At 33.5% G+C, this 18,658-nt stretch overlaps 1 protein-coding gene across 3 annotated transcripts in view; it reads left to right on the top strand.

The window, feature by feature from the left end:
- Positions 1-18,658, top strand: part of LOC126745631 (neuroligin-1-like) — a 490,464-nt gene that overhangs the window by 375,703 nt on the left and 96,103 nt on the right. For all 3 annotated transcript variants that reach the window (XM_050453562.1, XM_050453561.1, XM_050453563.1), the window contains one exon: positions 1,818-2,006. In XM_050453562.1, the coding sequence (XP_050309519.1) occupies positions 1,818-2,006 (189 nt within the window). The remainder of the gene's footprint in view (positions 1-1,817; positions 2,007-18,658) is intronic.

Here is an 18,658-nt window from a genome sequence, read left to right as displayed (position 1 = left end):
ACTCGGCAAGCCACTATTCCGGAGATGTCGTACGGTGTATCCACTTCCTTGTATTCTTTATCATTCCGGAATGATAAAGAATAGCTGGTATCCACGGCGTTGCCAATAACGTTACAATATATTCGTTAGGAGAGCACACTTTCTTGACTATCCTCATCCTCCCTATAATTTATAAGAACGTTAAAAGTGTAATCCAAAGGTTCAGTAGCCCTATTCAAATTGATAGAGGACTTAATGGCCGCGTTACCGCTGAAACAAATTATTGTTATAATGAACTTTGCGTCAGAAATTGCTTTTATTGACAAACATATATCATTTTTTATTCGACTTCTGCACTCGGTTAAAAGCTATAGATAGGCGTATACAAAACTTCTAAAATTCTTCTAAAAACTAGGAAGTCTGTTGCAAATCCTACTCTATGTGAGGATGCCTTGGCATCTATTTACTGACATTTCAGTCAGCAAATTTTGATAGACCTAAATTACCTGGAGTCCATCAATATCATTAGCGACTGTCAGTATGGTTTTCAAAAAGATAGGTCTACGGCCGATCCGTAGGCCTATGATACGCATGTTGGGACTGAAGCTATCGTGAAATATGGTAAATTTTAAAAGCATTCGATAGGGTCTAGCAGGACAATCTCATAAACAAATTCTATTCTTATAATTTGCTACCAATGAGAACGCATTCATCCAGGTTGTCGTTGAAGGATATACCTCAGAGAGGTCTCAAATTACCGAGGGTTAAATTAACTCAGGGATTCATTTTGTCCTTCTCGACAAGACTTCTAACCCAATTTATTACTTTGCTGAAGACATTGGTGTCTTCCTTGTCGTCGCTATTAAATAAAAATAGCTTTCCCATAAAATTATCTATCTAGTTATCTAATTATCTAAATAGTCTATCCACAAAAGTAGTTAAACTAATACTAATACTAATACTAATACTAATACTAATTAGTACTAATTAAGTATACTAATTAAATAACTAGTACTAATTTATTTACACCCTCTTTATTTATGACTATTTATGTCCGAACTGTCAACTAGCCCCCTAGCGGCGACGCGACTTCTTATATACTCGGCAAGCCACTATTCCGGAGATATACGGTGTACCCACTTGCATCATTCCGGAATGATAAAGAACAGCTGGTATCCACGGCGTTGCCAATAACATTACAATATATTCTTTAGAAGTGCACGCTTTCTTGACTATCCTCTTTCTCCCTATAATTTATAAGAACGTTAAAAGTGTAATCCAAAGGTTCAGTAGCCCTATTCAAATTGATAGAGGACTTAATGGCCGCGTTACCGCTGAAACAAATTATTGTTATAATGAACTTTGCGTCAGAAATTGCTTTTATTGACAAACATATATCATTTTTGATTCGACTTCTGCGCTCGGTTAAAAGCTACAGGCGTACGCCAAACTTCTAAAATGCCTTAATATTTATTATTAATCTAATAATCACAGACAATAAGATTCATAAACTCTTGATGTTTTTTTATCCATAATCTTGACATAAATAATAAATAATCCAGTTCATTTAAATTCTGCCCCCCATTTACATCGAACGCCTCATTTCCCTACAAAATCCTATTTCATCTCAAGTTTATCCGACAAAAAATCTGAGCCATTCCCGAACACCCTTAACCCCTTCTTCGTATTTCGTTGGCATGTTTACAAACCGTAATTTCTCCGGGACCTTCTTACCGTCCAAAACAGCAATCAATATAAACTTGCAGATATACACACACACTTTCGAAAGCGGTTTTTATCATCGTCTCTTCTCAGTTTCGACTTTTTTTGCGTTGCAGGATTCCTTAAGACGGGCACGAAGGGAAGCGCCCAAGGGAACTTTGGCCTAATGGACCTCGTCGCCGGTCTCCATTGGCTGAGAGAAAACCTCCAGGCATTCGGGGGCGACCCTGAACGGGTTACTTTAATGGGACACGGCACTGGGGCGGCCTTGGTCAACTTTATTTCTGTATCACCTGTAGCTAAAGGTAAGATTTTAATGTGTTTTTTTCTAGGATTTTAAACTAAAATTGTACAGGATGTCTTAAATTCGGGGATTTGGGAAACCGTAAAAAATTTAAGTCGGGTTAAGCTATTACCAAAATCGTAATTTGATACCTAATAAGTATTTATATAAGTAAGTATATTGTAGTGATATTCGTTATATATCGTTACGTCGTCATACGTAAGTACGACTTACATAATAACATGAAGCAACAGGTTTACAAGAATCTAATAGAATCTATAACTGATCTTAAAACTAAGGGATTATACAGGGTGTCCCATTATTAATGATTTTAACAGCAGATTCCTCTCATAAAAATAATGAGTGCAAACGACCAAAATTTTATAAATAAGACACGAGTGCTCACGACAAATATATATTCCAGACTACCGGGCTTTTCCTTTTTAAAATACATTCTAGCAGATCTAAAGTTTGTCCAAACAGTTGGATAACAGATGTGGGTAGATTCCCACCATAGTTTGAAGGCTCATTAGTATTCTTATCATGTCCCAGTCTAGGGTTACTTTTAGCACCATGTGGTCTCATTTTGGGCCCGGTACTTTTCCGTAGATGACAGTCGGCCATTCCTGACTATCTTCGCGCCCTCGTGAAGACTCTCTTTTCTTACGTAGGCGTTACCTATAACAAAAAAATAAAAAAAACAAGAATTAGTAAACTATTTCTCACTACAGTTGTTAATTCTTGCATTCACTGTCGGACTTGTTAGAACTAACAACTGTAGAAAACAATTTTAATTTATCAGAGGGACATATCCCTTTATATCCGGTCTTACAGCGTTCTGCACCCGCTAGATCCTCAACCACGTATCGATCGTTATCTAGCACTGCCGTTACAGTGAAGGGCCCTTGATAACGTGGTTCGAGTTTCTTGCTCTGTCCATCATTTGAACACTTTGTTCTTTGGACAAGGACTTGTTGTCCTACAGTAAACGTTTTTATGCCGGCATGTCTTTGGTTGTACAAGTCCTTTTGTTTTTGCTGACTTTCAGCAATCTTTGTTGACGCTCCCGCTCTCACAGTCGGAAGGTCAATAGGTTCTACGTCACAAACCTCAGCTATAAGAAATGAGTCATCAATACCGCGTGGCTCATAACCCAAAAATAGCTCATATGGCGATTTTCTGGTTACCGAGCTTACCGCGGTATTGAGGCCCCATCTCACAGTAGCAAGGGACGTGTCCCAATATTCGTTATCATCTACACTAGCCCTCAGTGATGAAAGAATCGTTCTATTAAATCTTTCAACTTGCCAGTTGGGTCGAGGAGTAGCTGTAGCACACAAAACCCTCTTTATACCCATTCCCAAACAAAAATTTGTAAATTCCTTACTCGTAAAGGCTGTACCTCGATCGCAAATAAATCTCCTAAAATCAAACCTTAACCTAACCTCATTATTTTTATGAAAGGAATCTGCTGTTAAAATATTTACCATTATTAATGGGACACCTTGTATAGTAAAAATATCATGATGCTGCCAACCACGTTATGGAGATTTAACACTTCTCGCGGTGATAACTTAGTAAACTACGCCATTGGAAATGTTTATGGTGAGGAGTCATCCTTTTTTAAGGATATAACTGCTCCCTCCTTAAGAGACAAACATAATTGAATTTGTTTGCTCCATTTCTGGCTCTTAAGGAGGGACTGTAGCAGTTCCAGATTCCAGATTCTGGCATCTTAAAAGGTTGTTGATTAAAAAATTTAAAGGTTGTTGATTATTGCTGTGGTCAATACATCAGGAGAGGTTTCTTCGGTTGGTTTACCAAGCTCGTTAATTTATGTAAGTCTTGAATAGTAAGTACCTATATTGGGCATCTTGTAGGATTTTAATTTTTGCAATAGGTTTTGTCATTTAGTTTGGTTTCACAATTTGTAAGAATTTGAACTAGAGATGGTTCTTCAAGTAATATGTATTGATCGGTTTTACATATGATAAATATTTGAGTATTATTGGTAGGTAAAATCAATAATTGTCCATCAGCAACTTCTTCAGTGATAGATTGAACTAATTAAGTTTGTATTGATATGCAGCTTATACTGGAATTTTTTTTTAATTTCTCAATCTGCCTTCAAACTAAATGTCATCTTCTTCTTGTGCTAAATAGGGATATTTTGAAATAATGATAAAATTATTGTGTATAATAGGAAGCAAGTGATGAAAGGTGGACTTCTTAAGTTTTAGTATAGGGACATGTATAGCAAAAATTATTTTGTGATCGGTGGAATCAACAATGCACACGAGTGGCATTGCAATGTTGTTACCTTTTTCTCCAATATACGTTATCTGCATTTATTTAACTTTGAATATTGACTTCTTTATCATATTTTATTAAATGAAATGATTTTATATTTTTTTAAAGAGGAACAGTAGTACTGTTTTTGCCTGTCAAAATAAATGACAAACTTGTATGACATCATAAAGTGTTTTTTTGCTCTTTCTACATAAGCATTTGGCATCATTGTATCAGAGATGTGGCAAGCAAACAAACTGGTCATAGTTCCACGACAATGCTAATTCCAACTTTTTAATGTTCTAAGGAAAGAGTAAACAGAGAGAAGAAGTAAACAGACGAGACCGTAAACAGAGGGTAAACCAAGAAGAACGGGACAAAAAAGAAGACGATTTATTAAAGACAATAAAATCCGACCTAAAGAAGGACAATGAAGACTTAAAGAAAAAAAAGAATATCTAGAACTGTGAATAATGAAAAACTAGAACACCTTGCAAAATTTCTACATAAGCTCACTTAGGCGGAATTTACTTCAGACAGCAGACTACGAAGAAGCGTTTCAAGGGCTAAAAAGAGCACTGTTCGCATCTTCAATTTTAACATATTCGATTCCTGGACAAATCTTTATTCTGGATAAAGATGCAAGCAATGTTGAAACTGAAGCCCTTCTTTCACAAAAATATAAATATTTCCTATTTCAGTAAAAGGCTATTAAAGCCAGGAAGAAGCTATTGTGTGACAAGACGAGAGCTATTGGTAATAGTAAAAGCTATTGAACATTTCTCCAAATATTTGTATAGTCAGTAATTCATTCTTACAACTGACCACGCTACTTTGAAATGGCTTTTGCAGTTCGAAAAACCAAAAGGACAAATAGCAAGGTGACTTCAATGGTTACAAGAAAACCACTTTACAATAGAACATACCAAACGCGAACTTTACCAAAATGTCAATGCTTTACTCAGACGACCTAGTATTCAAACATGTCAACATTGCCTTAAAAAGGAATTGAAACAATAGCCAGAGATATTCTAGTCATCGTATTGACATTAACAGTCCTGAAGAGTGGCAGGTAGTATAATACAGAATCGGTGTGATGACCCAACGAAGTCTTAGGAAATTTTAAAGGAAAAATGGAAATACATTTCTGAATATTCTCCAGAGCTAAAAGCTTACTGGGTTCAAAGAAATTCGTTACTTATGCAAGATGGATTAATAAAACAAGTCTGAGAGAGCATAGAAGTAAAAGAAAAGGTATATCTGACAGTCTGTCCTCGAAAACGGATTCCAGAAGTTCTAGAAGGTGTCCATGGTGGTATTGGTGAAGAAATTTAGTAAAACCTTGGAAAAGTGACATCAAGATCTTAAGAACCCGGATCAGAGAGAAAATTATGTAGGATCTTGTTGGTGCAGTCTTTGCCAAATTGCCATAAACGTAGCAGGATATTTTCCTATTAGCCACTTTGAAAATTGATATGTACTTGTTGCTCCTTTGGTTTTCCAGCCAAGAAGCCACCAAAGTAGCTGAAGTGCTATTCCAGAGAGATACACTTAGACCAAGGAAGGAACTTTAAGTCACAAGTAATCCAACAAGCAAGCCATCAGTCTTATGAAATGATTGAACAATTTAATGGCAATATTGAAACATATTTGAGAATTCTGGCAAACTGGATACCTGTATACAACTATTTCTATTAATTTATCGTTTTTTTAATTACGAGTCTACTAGAAAAAGCCCCACAAAATTTATATTCGGCGATAAACTTCGTTTACCTTTAGACATTATTACTAGGAGACCTAATAAGGCTGAAATCCTTAAGAAATACATCTATAGGACCATTTGCAAATGGTCTAGAAAGTACAATAATGAAATCACGTTATACCTTAAAGGCAAATTCTACCATTTTTAATAGTGAAAACAGTCTGGTTATAAATGCATTGTTAAATGCTGTTTATTTAGATTCTAAAGCAGACAGCTTTATTGCTTGATTTGCCCTATTACCAATTTTTAAACTCATATGGACAAAAGTATGAAAAAAAAGTCTATTTAAAATTATATCTAAGAAAAGTTAAAAAACCAAAAGAAAATATTTTGCGTCTTAATTAACTATAATATTTACTTAATAAACCACCCCTTTTAAACATTTTTACAAACTCCCTTTGCTACGTATCTCCGTTTAATAGTATTTTACTACGGCTATTTCAAAGTTCAAACAAGACTAAAAATTCCCATTTTTGGATCAGCAGAGCAGCGCCTCGGTGTTTGCGGTTTTACGAATAAATCCCTTATCTTTATCAACCTTTTCAATTTTGTGACCAAAATTTATAACCGGTTTTTATTAGAACATACGACTTGTCAGGCATTTATTAGTAAATAGATGAAAGATGGATTTTCACAAAATCTCATTTTCAAACAACCAAGCAAAGAGAAATTCCGAATTAAAAATGACCGTCTAGCTATATAGGTCTGAAACCTATCGTTTTTAATAAAAATCTCCATAATTCCTCGTTTTATCTTGCGAACGGTGCAGGTTTAATAAAACTCGAATCGGTCGCATTTTTGAAACAACAATTAATTTCTTTCGTTTCTATCTTTTGCATCAGAGAAACCAATTTTACAAATAGCCCTTGTGGATTAAAGCTGCCTCTATTTTTCTACAACTGTATTAGTTGCGATGTATGTGATTTTCAGTCAGTCAAAATTTGTTCTTTGTGAAAAAGAATTTATTGGAATCGTAAATTCAGTTATGTCTGTCATTTGCTTTAAAACGCTAAATTTGTCTTATAGTGATAGATAAAAAAAGATAAGTTATTGTGTTGAAGTCTAGCGCTTTTATTGATCTCACCGAACGCAAGGGTTATTTGTCTTTTTAAGTCAGATAAGTCAAGGGAATTAGTTTTGTAGATATTATTTTTGACATAAAAAGTCTAATGATGTCAGATCAGGGGATCGCGCTGGCCACTCTATCGATCCTCATCTCCTTATTCATCGATGTGGAAATATTCGGTTTAGGTAGTGCCGGACTTAGATTTGGTAATGGGGTGGGGCTCCATCTGGCTGAAATCATATGCTATTAGCTGGAACTTGTGCATTTGCTGAATCAGGATAGTTTGACAAGACAATATTTTGGAGCAGTGTTCAATAATTATCACCATTCAAATTGCCATCAATAAACAAAGAACCTATGTTATGACCTCCAACAATTTCTACCCAAACATTGATCTTCAGGGTGTTGGGTATGTTGTTATCTCATCCAGTGGGGATTTTCTTTAGACTAATAGTAGAATATTGTCGATTAGCATAACTATAAAGTGTAAAGGTGCACTCACAAGAAAGCAAAATATACTCTGATTGAATCTTATTGTTATCTAACATCGACATCATTTGTTCACAAAAAATTGTTTTCCTATCAAAATCGTCTTTTATGAGTTTCTGATTAATGGAATGCATATTATTTTTCAATCTCAAGGTTCAAATAACCGACAAATGGCTAACATCGAACATTACCGCTGCTTTTCGACTAGAAGAATGTAGATTTTTCTCAACCACAAGCATAATATCCAATTTGATATCATCACTTATAGCATTCACAGGTGCTTTTTTAATATGCCTTACATGTCCAAGCTCGCGATACTGCTTTTCTATTTTAATCGTTCCTTGGGAGGAACTTAGAGGGGAAAATTGAGAAATTATTCATGGAATAATCGAGCAACTTACATTTGTGTCCATATGTTCTCTCCATATCAGATGATTTAGTGACCAGTCAGTCTTGGAGTCCTCATTATACATACTAATGTGGGCTCTTTTCGGTAACATTCGATCAGGTAGGATGACTATAAAGGGTACATAGACCCTTCCCAGACTGTTGTGGCTCGTATTTTACTCACAAGCTCTGTTGGTTCTATTCTGAGGTCAATTATGTCGAGTAGAATTTCTATGGCAGCTGTATAATTCTAAAACTACCGGTAGTTAGTAGGCAAGCCTGTTCAGTTGTCTGTTATACCATACAGTATACCATTTCCACTATACCAGAGATCCCTTATACGTCTTGTGACCTGTGTATATATCTATAGCATGACTTGAGGAGATCCGATGGACAGACTCAGGACACCAAAGGATCAGAAAATCTTGTTTTTTTATAGCGCATTTGGAAGTATCTTTATCATACGAGAGGAACTGGTAGGATCCAGGCGTCCAGTTTAAACCTGTTATTAAGCGGATTTGTCAAATTAGACTTGCAGGCAAAGGGTATAACTATTCGATGTTATCTATACACGCCACAACTGAAGAAAAAGACGACAGAAGTAACGAAACCTTCACTGAAAAGAACTTACACAGAATATGGAGACAGGCAATGGAGTGCAATAAAATTATGCGTTAACTTAATGTTTGAATCCAAATAACTTGCTACTGATAAGAGCCAAAAAGATGAAACTTTAAACGTTTATTGTAAGAACCTTTGGCAGTACTTTAAAAAAAAATATTTTTAACTAAATTAACTATTTATTAAAAAAAATTAAAATAGAGTTCAGCTAATTTATATTGCAAACTCAATGTTTAAAACAAAATACCTTGTGACTAATGAGACCTATAAGGATAAAACTCTCAGAGATGATAACAAGAAGCTTTGGCAATCCCTTCCGAAAATTTCAACTGTTTAAATATATTAATTATGCATTAAAAAATAAAATTACAATGGAGGTCAACTAAATTATGCGCCAACTCAATGTTTAAATCCAAATAACTTGTGACTTGTAAGACTTAAAAAAATAAAATTTCCATTGTAAATAATAAGAACTTTTGGCAATCAATTCAAAAAATGTTGACTTCCTAACTAAATCAATTATATAATAAAAAAAATAATTAAATTACAATAAAGTTCCAACTAATTTATGCGACAACTCAATGTTTAAGTCCAAATAACTTTTAACTGATATAACCTAAAAGCATGAAACTCTTAAAGTTGATGGTAAGAACATTTGGCAATTCCCCTAAAAATTTTTTTAACTAAATTAAGTATTAATTAAAAAAATAAATAAACGAGAATAAAGTTCAACTAAATTATAGGCCAACTCAAAGCTTAAGTTTAAATAACTTGTGACTGCATAAGACCTAAAAAGATAAAACTTTTAGGGTTGCTAGCAAAAGCTTTTGATAATCTCTACAATAAATTTCAAATTTCTAACTAAATGAATTATTTAACAAAAAAATAAATATACGGCAATAAAGGTCAACTAAATTATGCATTAACTCAATGTTTAAATCTAAATAACTTTTGACTGATGAGACCTAAAAGAATGAAACTGTTAGTGTTGATAGTAAAAACCTTTGTTAATCCCTCCAATAAATTTCAATTTTGTAACTAAACTGATTATTTATTAATGAAATAAATAAATGACAATGAAGTTCAACTGATATATGCGTCAACTCATTATTTATGTTCAAATAAATTTTGACTGACCAGAACTAAAAGGATGAAACTTTTAGAGTTGATAACAAAAACCTTTGATAAACCTTCCAAAAAAATTCAAGTTTGTAACTAAATTAATTATCTATAAAAAAAAAAAAAACAAATAAATGACAACGAATTTCAACTAAATTATGCGCCAACTTAATGTTTGAATCCGATTAACTTATGACTGATAAGACCTAAAAGGATGAAACTTTTGGAGTTGATAATAAAAACCTTTGGTAAACCTTTCAATAAATTTCAACTTTATAACTAAATTAATTATCTATTAAAAAAAACAAATAAATGACGACGGATTTCAACTAAATTATACGCCAACTAAATGTTTAATCCTAAATAACTTGTGACTCATGAGACCTGAAAGGATTGATAATAAGATGATTTAAGGGTTGATAATAAGAACCTTTGGCAATCCCTCTAGAAAACTTCAACTTTCTAACTTTATTAATTATTAAATAAAAAAGTAAATAAATGGCAATGGAGGTCAGCTAAATAATGTGCCAACTCAATGTTTAAATCTAAATAACTCTTGACTGATGAGACCTAAAAGAATGATAATGCTGGGAGACTTCAAGGCTAAAATTGGAAAAAAAAGAGACTTTTAGACTAGTAATTGGTAAACATAGCCTATACATAAGTACTGCAAACGAAGGTTTCGTACCGATGAAATAACAAAGAACCAAATTGACTATGTCCTAATTAATGGAAGAAACAGCAGCAATATAATAAACGTAAGAAGCCTTAAAGGTGCAGATAGTGACTATTTTTTGTTTAGAGCTAAAGTACGAACAAAAAGGGCAAACGAGCAGGTTGATGAACATTTCTCTCTTTTAGCATTTATTAAATACATTGTTCAGCACCTCTATAAAAACCAAGGAGATTGTATCATCATTGTCTGCCTTGACTGGAATTACTAGATGATCAGAGTATGCGCAGCCTTCCATACCTAAATGATGACAAACAGGTCTTCAACCATCTTCTAACTCCTAACATCACTTTGATTCAGTCACATATTTCGCTTTTTAATAAGACATATTCATAAATGGATTTTGGGAGAGCATTGTTCAATTTTCCCACGATATCCAGGAATATTCTGGTTTTTATTTATCAGTCTGCTAATACTTGGATTATACTGTCTAAAACTTATTCAGAACATATAAATATTATTACACAACTTGTTCCTTTTAGAGTAATTGTCAAGCTTCATTTCTTCTATCTTAATTCATATAAATATGAAATGTACCGTTTAAAATAAACTATTTTATCATATGTTCTTTCGCATACGTCCTATTTTGATGCATCATTTATTTAAAAAAATTAATGCTTTTGTTCAGATTGTCTCTCCATATGGAGATTCCGCAACTCATGTAAATCCCACCGCAGCATAAAATCTGGGTCAGCCTTGCCAAAGGGCCCTTACTCTTACAAGATATCCTCCAAAGTGTACAAAATTTCCGGCGATTTCCCAATACACCGCCCATTGTTACGGTTTTCCTCCGGGCGGGATGCCACGTATACTATCTTACGAGATCTACATACATTTTGAGACCCCGCATGAATTTGTTACAAAAAGGTTTATATTACGAGCCAATTTTTGTTTTTATGGTTGTCTATGGGAAATTACTTTTAGGGTTATTTATTAGAGTTCCTTATTTATATGATGAAAATAGAAATTTATTTATTTTAATATATAGTTAATTAAAAATGATTTGTTATTCATAACTATATTTGAATTGTGTTTTTTTATCCATACACTATTTATGTAGTTTACAATTAAATAAATTATGTATACATAATCTAAAAAATTACTTGGATGCTGACGAAAATAAAAATTTTAATTTAACTAATTTTTAAGAGGATGGCATACCCTTTTGCTATGTTCTTGCTGTCAAGCAATTTCCTAATCACGCTTTTCCAGGTCAGTGAATTAGAAAAGGGGGTCTGAATAGAATGGCTTTGTAGACGACTTATTGCCACTTGTTTTTTTTTCAGAAAAAGATTTAGTATATATGAAGTTCAAGGATAATTTGTTATATATCATTCAATGTCAAAGCACGACCCAATTACAAAGTTATCGTTTCAATTATTTGTTAAGAACGCAAAATGCAAATTATTCAGGAGTGAAGAGAAAACTACTCTAACTTTGACAAAAAAGGTGGCTAACATGAAAATATTTCGGTCATAATTAGTCCAATGAATTTGATCTTGTGAATGCATTTTGGATAACAAGCACTCATCATTTATCTTGTTTTGTAGATATCTTTACGTAATTTGAGTTCTAACTACTTACTTTATTAGACTAATGTCCTATTTATAAATATTGAACGTTTATATTAAAAAGAATTTAAAACTAAGTAAGATGTATTAGCGCCCAACAGATCGGAAGCCAATTTATGGTCTATACAGTTTAGTTCCAATAATAGCTAATCTACCCATATTCTAATTTTGCAGATGTACTTACGTAGTTTTAATTATACTTACTTAGTATTATGGATTCTTTCAGACTAAGACAGTGCTGAACTTATTAAAACTTAATGCATAACAAACATTCAGCCCAATAGCCAAATCGCTGCCAAAAACTCTTTGCTTCTCGTAATTAGCAAGTAACTTGCATACATAGGATTTGAATATTGGATCTTTATATTAAAAAGAGTTTCGAATTCTATTAGGTTCATTGGCGCCCAACAGATTAGGAGCCAAGTTATGGTCGATACAATTTAGAAATAAGGTTATAGTTCAAATTATTTATCAAGAATCATTCTAATCCTTGCAAAATTAACATTATTCAGGAATTGATAGAAAACTACTATGATTTTGACGAATTGGCCTTGATTTATAACGATTATTAGCAAATAAAGTGGCTGAAATAAAACTATTTTAGTCATAATAAGTTCAATGAATTTGATTTCCAGATCTTGGGACTTTCTTGTAAATGCATTTTTGGTGAAAATAGTACTTGCTAAGATATTTTCTATTATCGCTTAGGGTTCAATACCCAGTCTACCATTAATTTAATTTGGCAGATATATCTTAGTAAATTTAATTCTACCTACTTAGTTTTATGTACCCTTACAGATTAAACTTATTGCACGTTTAAATTCAAAAGAATTTAGAGTTCTGTTAGATACATTGGCGCCCAACAGATTAAGAGAAATTATTCGTCAAGTTAACCTTAATCATTTCTATCCTTAAAACATGTAAATTATTTTAGAAATTGATAGAAAACGACTCTGACTTTGATGAATTTGCCTTGACTTATCACGATTATCAGCAAAAAATAAGGTGAAATTACAGTATTTTAGTTGTAATTAGTTAAGTGAATTTGATTTCCAGATCTTTTGACTTCATTGAAAATGCATTTTTGATAGCAAGTATTTACTTAGATCTTCTCCATTACAGATTAAGTTCCAATATCCACTACTCTTGTTCAGTAAATGTAATCTAAGTAAGAAAAGAGTATTATCATCTGTACCAAGTGCTGTTTGCCTGCTTGATGGCAAGATAGGCAGCGAAGATAACTCTTCGCTGCGTTAACAATTTGCCTCCATCGGTCCCTGTCCATTACGGCCTCTTGCCAGTCATATATCTGCATGGTCTGTAGGTCAATATTGTCCGTATATTTAAGTTGCAACTACACGAGCGGTCTCTTTCTTGCCGCATTTCCTTCCTATACTCTCTTGATCAGTCGGTCATCAGGTGCTCTTTGTACACCAAGTCTTTTCAGATGCTCAGATTTTATTGATTTCACTATATCCAACTTATTATAGGCATAGTCCTGGAGTTTTGTATTCGTCCTTGCGATATTGCTCCGTGTTTGAATTCTTGACGGGGCAAAAACTCTTCCTTGAATTTTCCTTTCAGCCCCCTTTAGTAGAAGGTCATTGTGTTTCGTAAGAGTCTACGTTTTACAGCACAGAATGTTGTTTAGTTTGATTACCCAGGTACACTCTCAATTTTGATACTCTTCACCATTCTGTACATCATTCTGAAAGCTGGCAAAGCAATATCTATTGCCACTATGTATTCGTACTTTAATCTCTTCGTTGATGTCGTTATATTCTGACCGATTCTATCCCTGGTTGATTGTCAAGTAATATGCATGTATTTGGTTTTTTCTCATTAATGTCGAAGCCGTTCGATTTTTAGGAAGCTATCTTTGACTCCGGCAGTACTTCTTTCAACCGCGTCAATGTCGTCCGTCAATGACAGGATTAATTATCTGTGGCTAGTAAATACTCCTGTGATGATTTTTGTCTTCTTGATAGACATATCTAGGATTTTAAGCTTCTCTGAAGTCCATAAACAGCTGGTGCACGTCTTCATAGAATTCTGAGTACTTCTCCAATAGTTGTCGGATTATTACATTAATATCTGGTCTACCGTTGACCTCTGAATTTACACTAATAGTCGTCTTCCTTCTTATGGATGGAGATAACAATACCCTCGTTCCATTCGTTTGACCAGGCTCGCATTTTCATATTACTACTAATAATTTATGTAGTTCTTTATGGAGTTGTGGTCCTCCATACTTCACGCACTCTGTAATCATATTTACGTAACCTTAATTTTACCTACTTAGAATTATTAACCCTTTCAGAATATGCTTAAGACAATTTTGAACCTAATAAAACTTGATGAATAACGAACATTAAGCCCAGCAGCCAGATGGCTGCCAAAAACTCTATGCTTCTCGTGATTAGCAAGTTATTTATATACATCGCATTGGAACCCATTTTTAGTTAATGACTTACTAATGTCCTATTTATGAATATTGAACATTTACATTAAAAATAATTTTCATGAGTTATGTTAGATTTATTGGCGCCCAACAGATCGGGAGCCAAGTTATGGTTTGTTATAAGATCTCTGCATTAACTTCTTAAATTTTAGGATTCCTTTTGAAGATATTTGTATATAAAAGAAGAATGAATATACATTTTTTTTAAATGAGTCTGTCAATAAATAATCTTGAGTGCTGGACTGGTTAGAATTTTGTAATTGATCAGTTGGATATTACTGAAAATAAAAATTTTAATACAAATTTAAAAAAAAGCTTATTCTTTTGCCATGTCAAGCAATTTTTTGTTTCATATTTGCTAGGTTAGTGGATTAATATAAATAAAATTGCCTACTTTTATTCACGATCCATCGTTCTTTATTTTTTTTTCAAAAGAAGCAGTCGTGAATGAAATATGACGTATTTTACATACACATAGAATTATTATTAAGAACTACATATAGACTTAATAATTTAAAAGAAATTAATTTATATTATTGCTAAATATAAAATCACATCCATTTTGAGTATCTTGTCAAATTATATGATATACTAGAAACGAAATATCATTTATTTTCTTTAAATATTTTTCAAAATGTTGATAGATTATATTTTGATTTATTTCTCATTTTCTGTAGCTAGAACCAGTAAAAGAATTATCCAAATAAGCCTAAAGAACTTACAAATGATCTATATAAACAGGTTTTAGATTCCACAGAAATCCTCCAAAATTCATATATGCAGAAAAAGAAATTGACTAAAATAAAAAAAAATCATAAAATGTTGATAATATTCCTATTAAGGAAAATATATACTACTCTATCTATGAGTCTATATCCCTTTCTAAATTGAACTATGGAAATCCTAATTATGACTCTGATAGAGTGTCTCGCAAAAAAATCTTAGATCCAATACAAACCAAGGACCTAGACATCTAGAGTCTTTAAAAAATCACTGATTCAAAGTTCGCAATTAATAACTACAACTACATCATTAGCAAATAGAAGACAATTCTATCTCCTGAAAGACTGTAAGGCAAAGATCCTTCCTAAAAGACTATGAAAACGTTTTTACACCATCAATTATTCAAAACAATGTTCAAACGTTTAGAAGAGTTCTAGATCTAACTGAATAATTTCTCTTATTTCGAACGAATTGGGTTAACCACCTTTCCCCTTTGGTTATCGCCATTTCTAAATAGAAACACTATATTGACTTTAAGTTTATTCAATAAAAAAATGTCTCCCCATTAATTATTAGAGCTACATTTAAAGAATAAAAAATTAATACTAATTGTCTGGTTGTCCGGTCGACAGTTATTTTTGTAAACGCTTGGCAATACCGCATCCCTTCCATATCACGACGTCACCATGCGCGAGGAGAGCGCCGCGCGAGGTGTAGAAGTGGGAACGACGGACTCTCTCGTTTTTGACTTTCTGACGACGCAAGCAATGGCGTCATACTATTTAATTTAATAATTTATACTGTACTTATTACTGTGTTTGGCAAATAAATGTTGTTTTTTTAATTAACGTGAAATGCAAATAATTTGAACGCCACACACTACATTTTATGGTCCTTCGTCGCTGGATTTGACTCCTGAACGGAATTTTACTGCATTTTAACATCCGTACGGGACTTTCAACGAGGCTTTTACCGCATTTATTTGTGGCTTGAACTAGAAGAAACGCCGATCGCCGACCCAATCGACACAAGTTTGGATATTTTGCCTTTTTTGACGACGGGAACAACAAGACCGTCTTCTCAGGGAACACCGATTGGTTTTGCTTATTTCACTACAGGTTAGTGCGTTCCTTTCTCACTTTCTTTCCTTTACTTTTACAGGCCTCTGTTTGATTTATTTGTTTATTTTTTTTAATAAACTTAAACTGCTTTGTATTTGTGTTACTTTATGGTGGTTACTTTGATGGTACTTTACATTGATTTACAAACGATTTCGTAATATTTGATGCTACTTTGGTGACAAAATTAATACCTTTAACTGACATTTGTTTACGTTGCAATATATTACACATTTTGCTGGTATACTATACCTATTTACACTCATTTCTTTTGGTATTTCACACTCCCTTTGATGGTGATTTCTACTATTTACATTTTATTAAATTTTGACATTTAATATACCTACTTTATTAGATATTTTACACATTTTTGGTGTCACTTACGTAGGTCTGATAACTTTACATGCATTTTAATTAAGTGTTCTGAGAAACCTATTTAATTGCATTGTTTTATTACTTTGCCTCTATTTTAAACAATTTCTTTGAAACTACTTGTATATTTGTATTATTAACTATTCGAGATGGCTGACGCAAGAAATAAAAGAAAGGCTACTAAAGCTGCTCTTACACGGTTTGAAAACTATTTTCAAGCTATTAAGTCAAACAGAAATCTTTCTCAAACTGATTTGGTGGAACTCAAAATGCGTGCGCAAAAGGCTGATCAATTGTTGGACGATTTTAACGCTGCTCAGTTAAAGATTGCCGCTACGGAGACTGATATTGATTTTGATGAACATGACAGTGAGTCTGAACAATTTGAAAATAAATTCTACCGCATAACATCTGAAGCGAGCAAATTTTTAATTGACCAGATGCAGCCGCAGGTTTTAACTCCAAACGTGGAAACTAATTTAGCATCTAATTCTAATGATGATTTAGCCAACATTAGACTGCCTCCAATAAACCTTCCAACGTTTGACGGTTCATATGACCAATGGTTGTTTTTTAGAGACACTTTCAATTCTTTAATACATAGCAATTTCAAACTGACACCAGCCAAAAAATTTCATTACTTGCGCCTCTCTCTAAAGGGTGTGGCAGCTGAAACTATCTCATCACTTGAAATCTCTGACGCCAATTATGATGTAGCCTGGAACATCTTAAATGAGAGATTCGAAAACAAACAGATTTTAGTCAGCAACCATGTAACGGCTATTTTTAATTTGCCATCTTTATCACGTGAATCTGGACGTGGACTTAGAGTCATACTTGACGGCTTACAGAAGCACATGGGCGCCTTGACGGTTTTAAAGATGCCCACAGAACATTGGGATGCCTTAATCTGTCATATTGTGACAGGTAAATTTGACAATGTGACTAGAAGAGCTTGGGATTCCAAAACCTTTATTGAAGAACTCCCTACTTACAAGGAACTTATAGACTTTTTAAAAGACAGACGCCGAATTTTAGAGTCTTTCGAAAACAGCTCTTTAAGAAACGCTTCAAACAAAATCGAAAGGCCTCGCCAATCACACCCCAACTTTCATAAAAATACTTCTCAATCCTTTGTCGCTACTAACAGTAATAAAAAATGCACGTTTTGTCAAAAAGAACATCTCATCTACACATGTCCTCAGTTTTTACAAATTTCTGCTATTGAAAAATTAAATAATGCTAAACAAATGAAGTTATGTATTAACTGCCTTTCTATAGGCCACGCAACTAAAAACTGTAGGTCGTCTGGATGTAGAAAATGTGGAAAATTCCACCATACCCTTCTACATTTCAACAGAACCGATTCTGGGACTGTACAAACCAATAATAATAACACATCTACCTCTTCTTATTCCAACAGCACTGAGACTGACTTGAAAGACGTAGCCACAACCTCTTTGTCTACACATATGATGCACACTCCTCTTATATACTCACCTTGTAGTTTAGTGGTAAATGAAAAACTTAATTTAAACACTGTATTATTATCCACTGCTATCATCAAAGTTTTTGATACTACAGATAAGTCACACTTGTGTAGAGTACTCCTAGACAGTGGAAGCCAATCCAATTTCGTTTCAGAAAGACTTTGCAACTTGTTACAACTTCCTATTGAAAATATTAAACATTCTATCACTGGTATCAGTCAGAAAATTGAAACCATAAATTCTAGAGTTTTTGCTAAAGTCCAATCCAATTTTTCTAACTTTGAGGCGAACATATCGTGTCTTGTACTTAAATCTATAACTGGAAATATTCCAGCTATATCCTTTGACTCCAGTTTATTACATATTCCCAAAAATATTGCATTGGCTGACCCCGATTTCAGCTCTGCAAAACCTATTGACTTACTGCTCGGAGCAGACATTTTCTGGGAACTGATCCATATTGGTCAAATAAA

This window comes from Anthonomus grandis, chromosome 16 (genome assembly GCF_022605725.1).
Source record: "Anthonomus grandis grandis chromosome 16, icAntGran1.3, whole genome shotgun sequence".
NCBI lineage: Eukaryota > Metazoa > Arthropoda > Insecta > Coleoptera > Curculionidae > Anthonomus > Anthonomus grandis.
The sequence above is the reverse complement of the archived record's forward strand: the minus strand, read 5'-3'. Positions and strand labels throughout refer to the sequence as shown.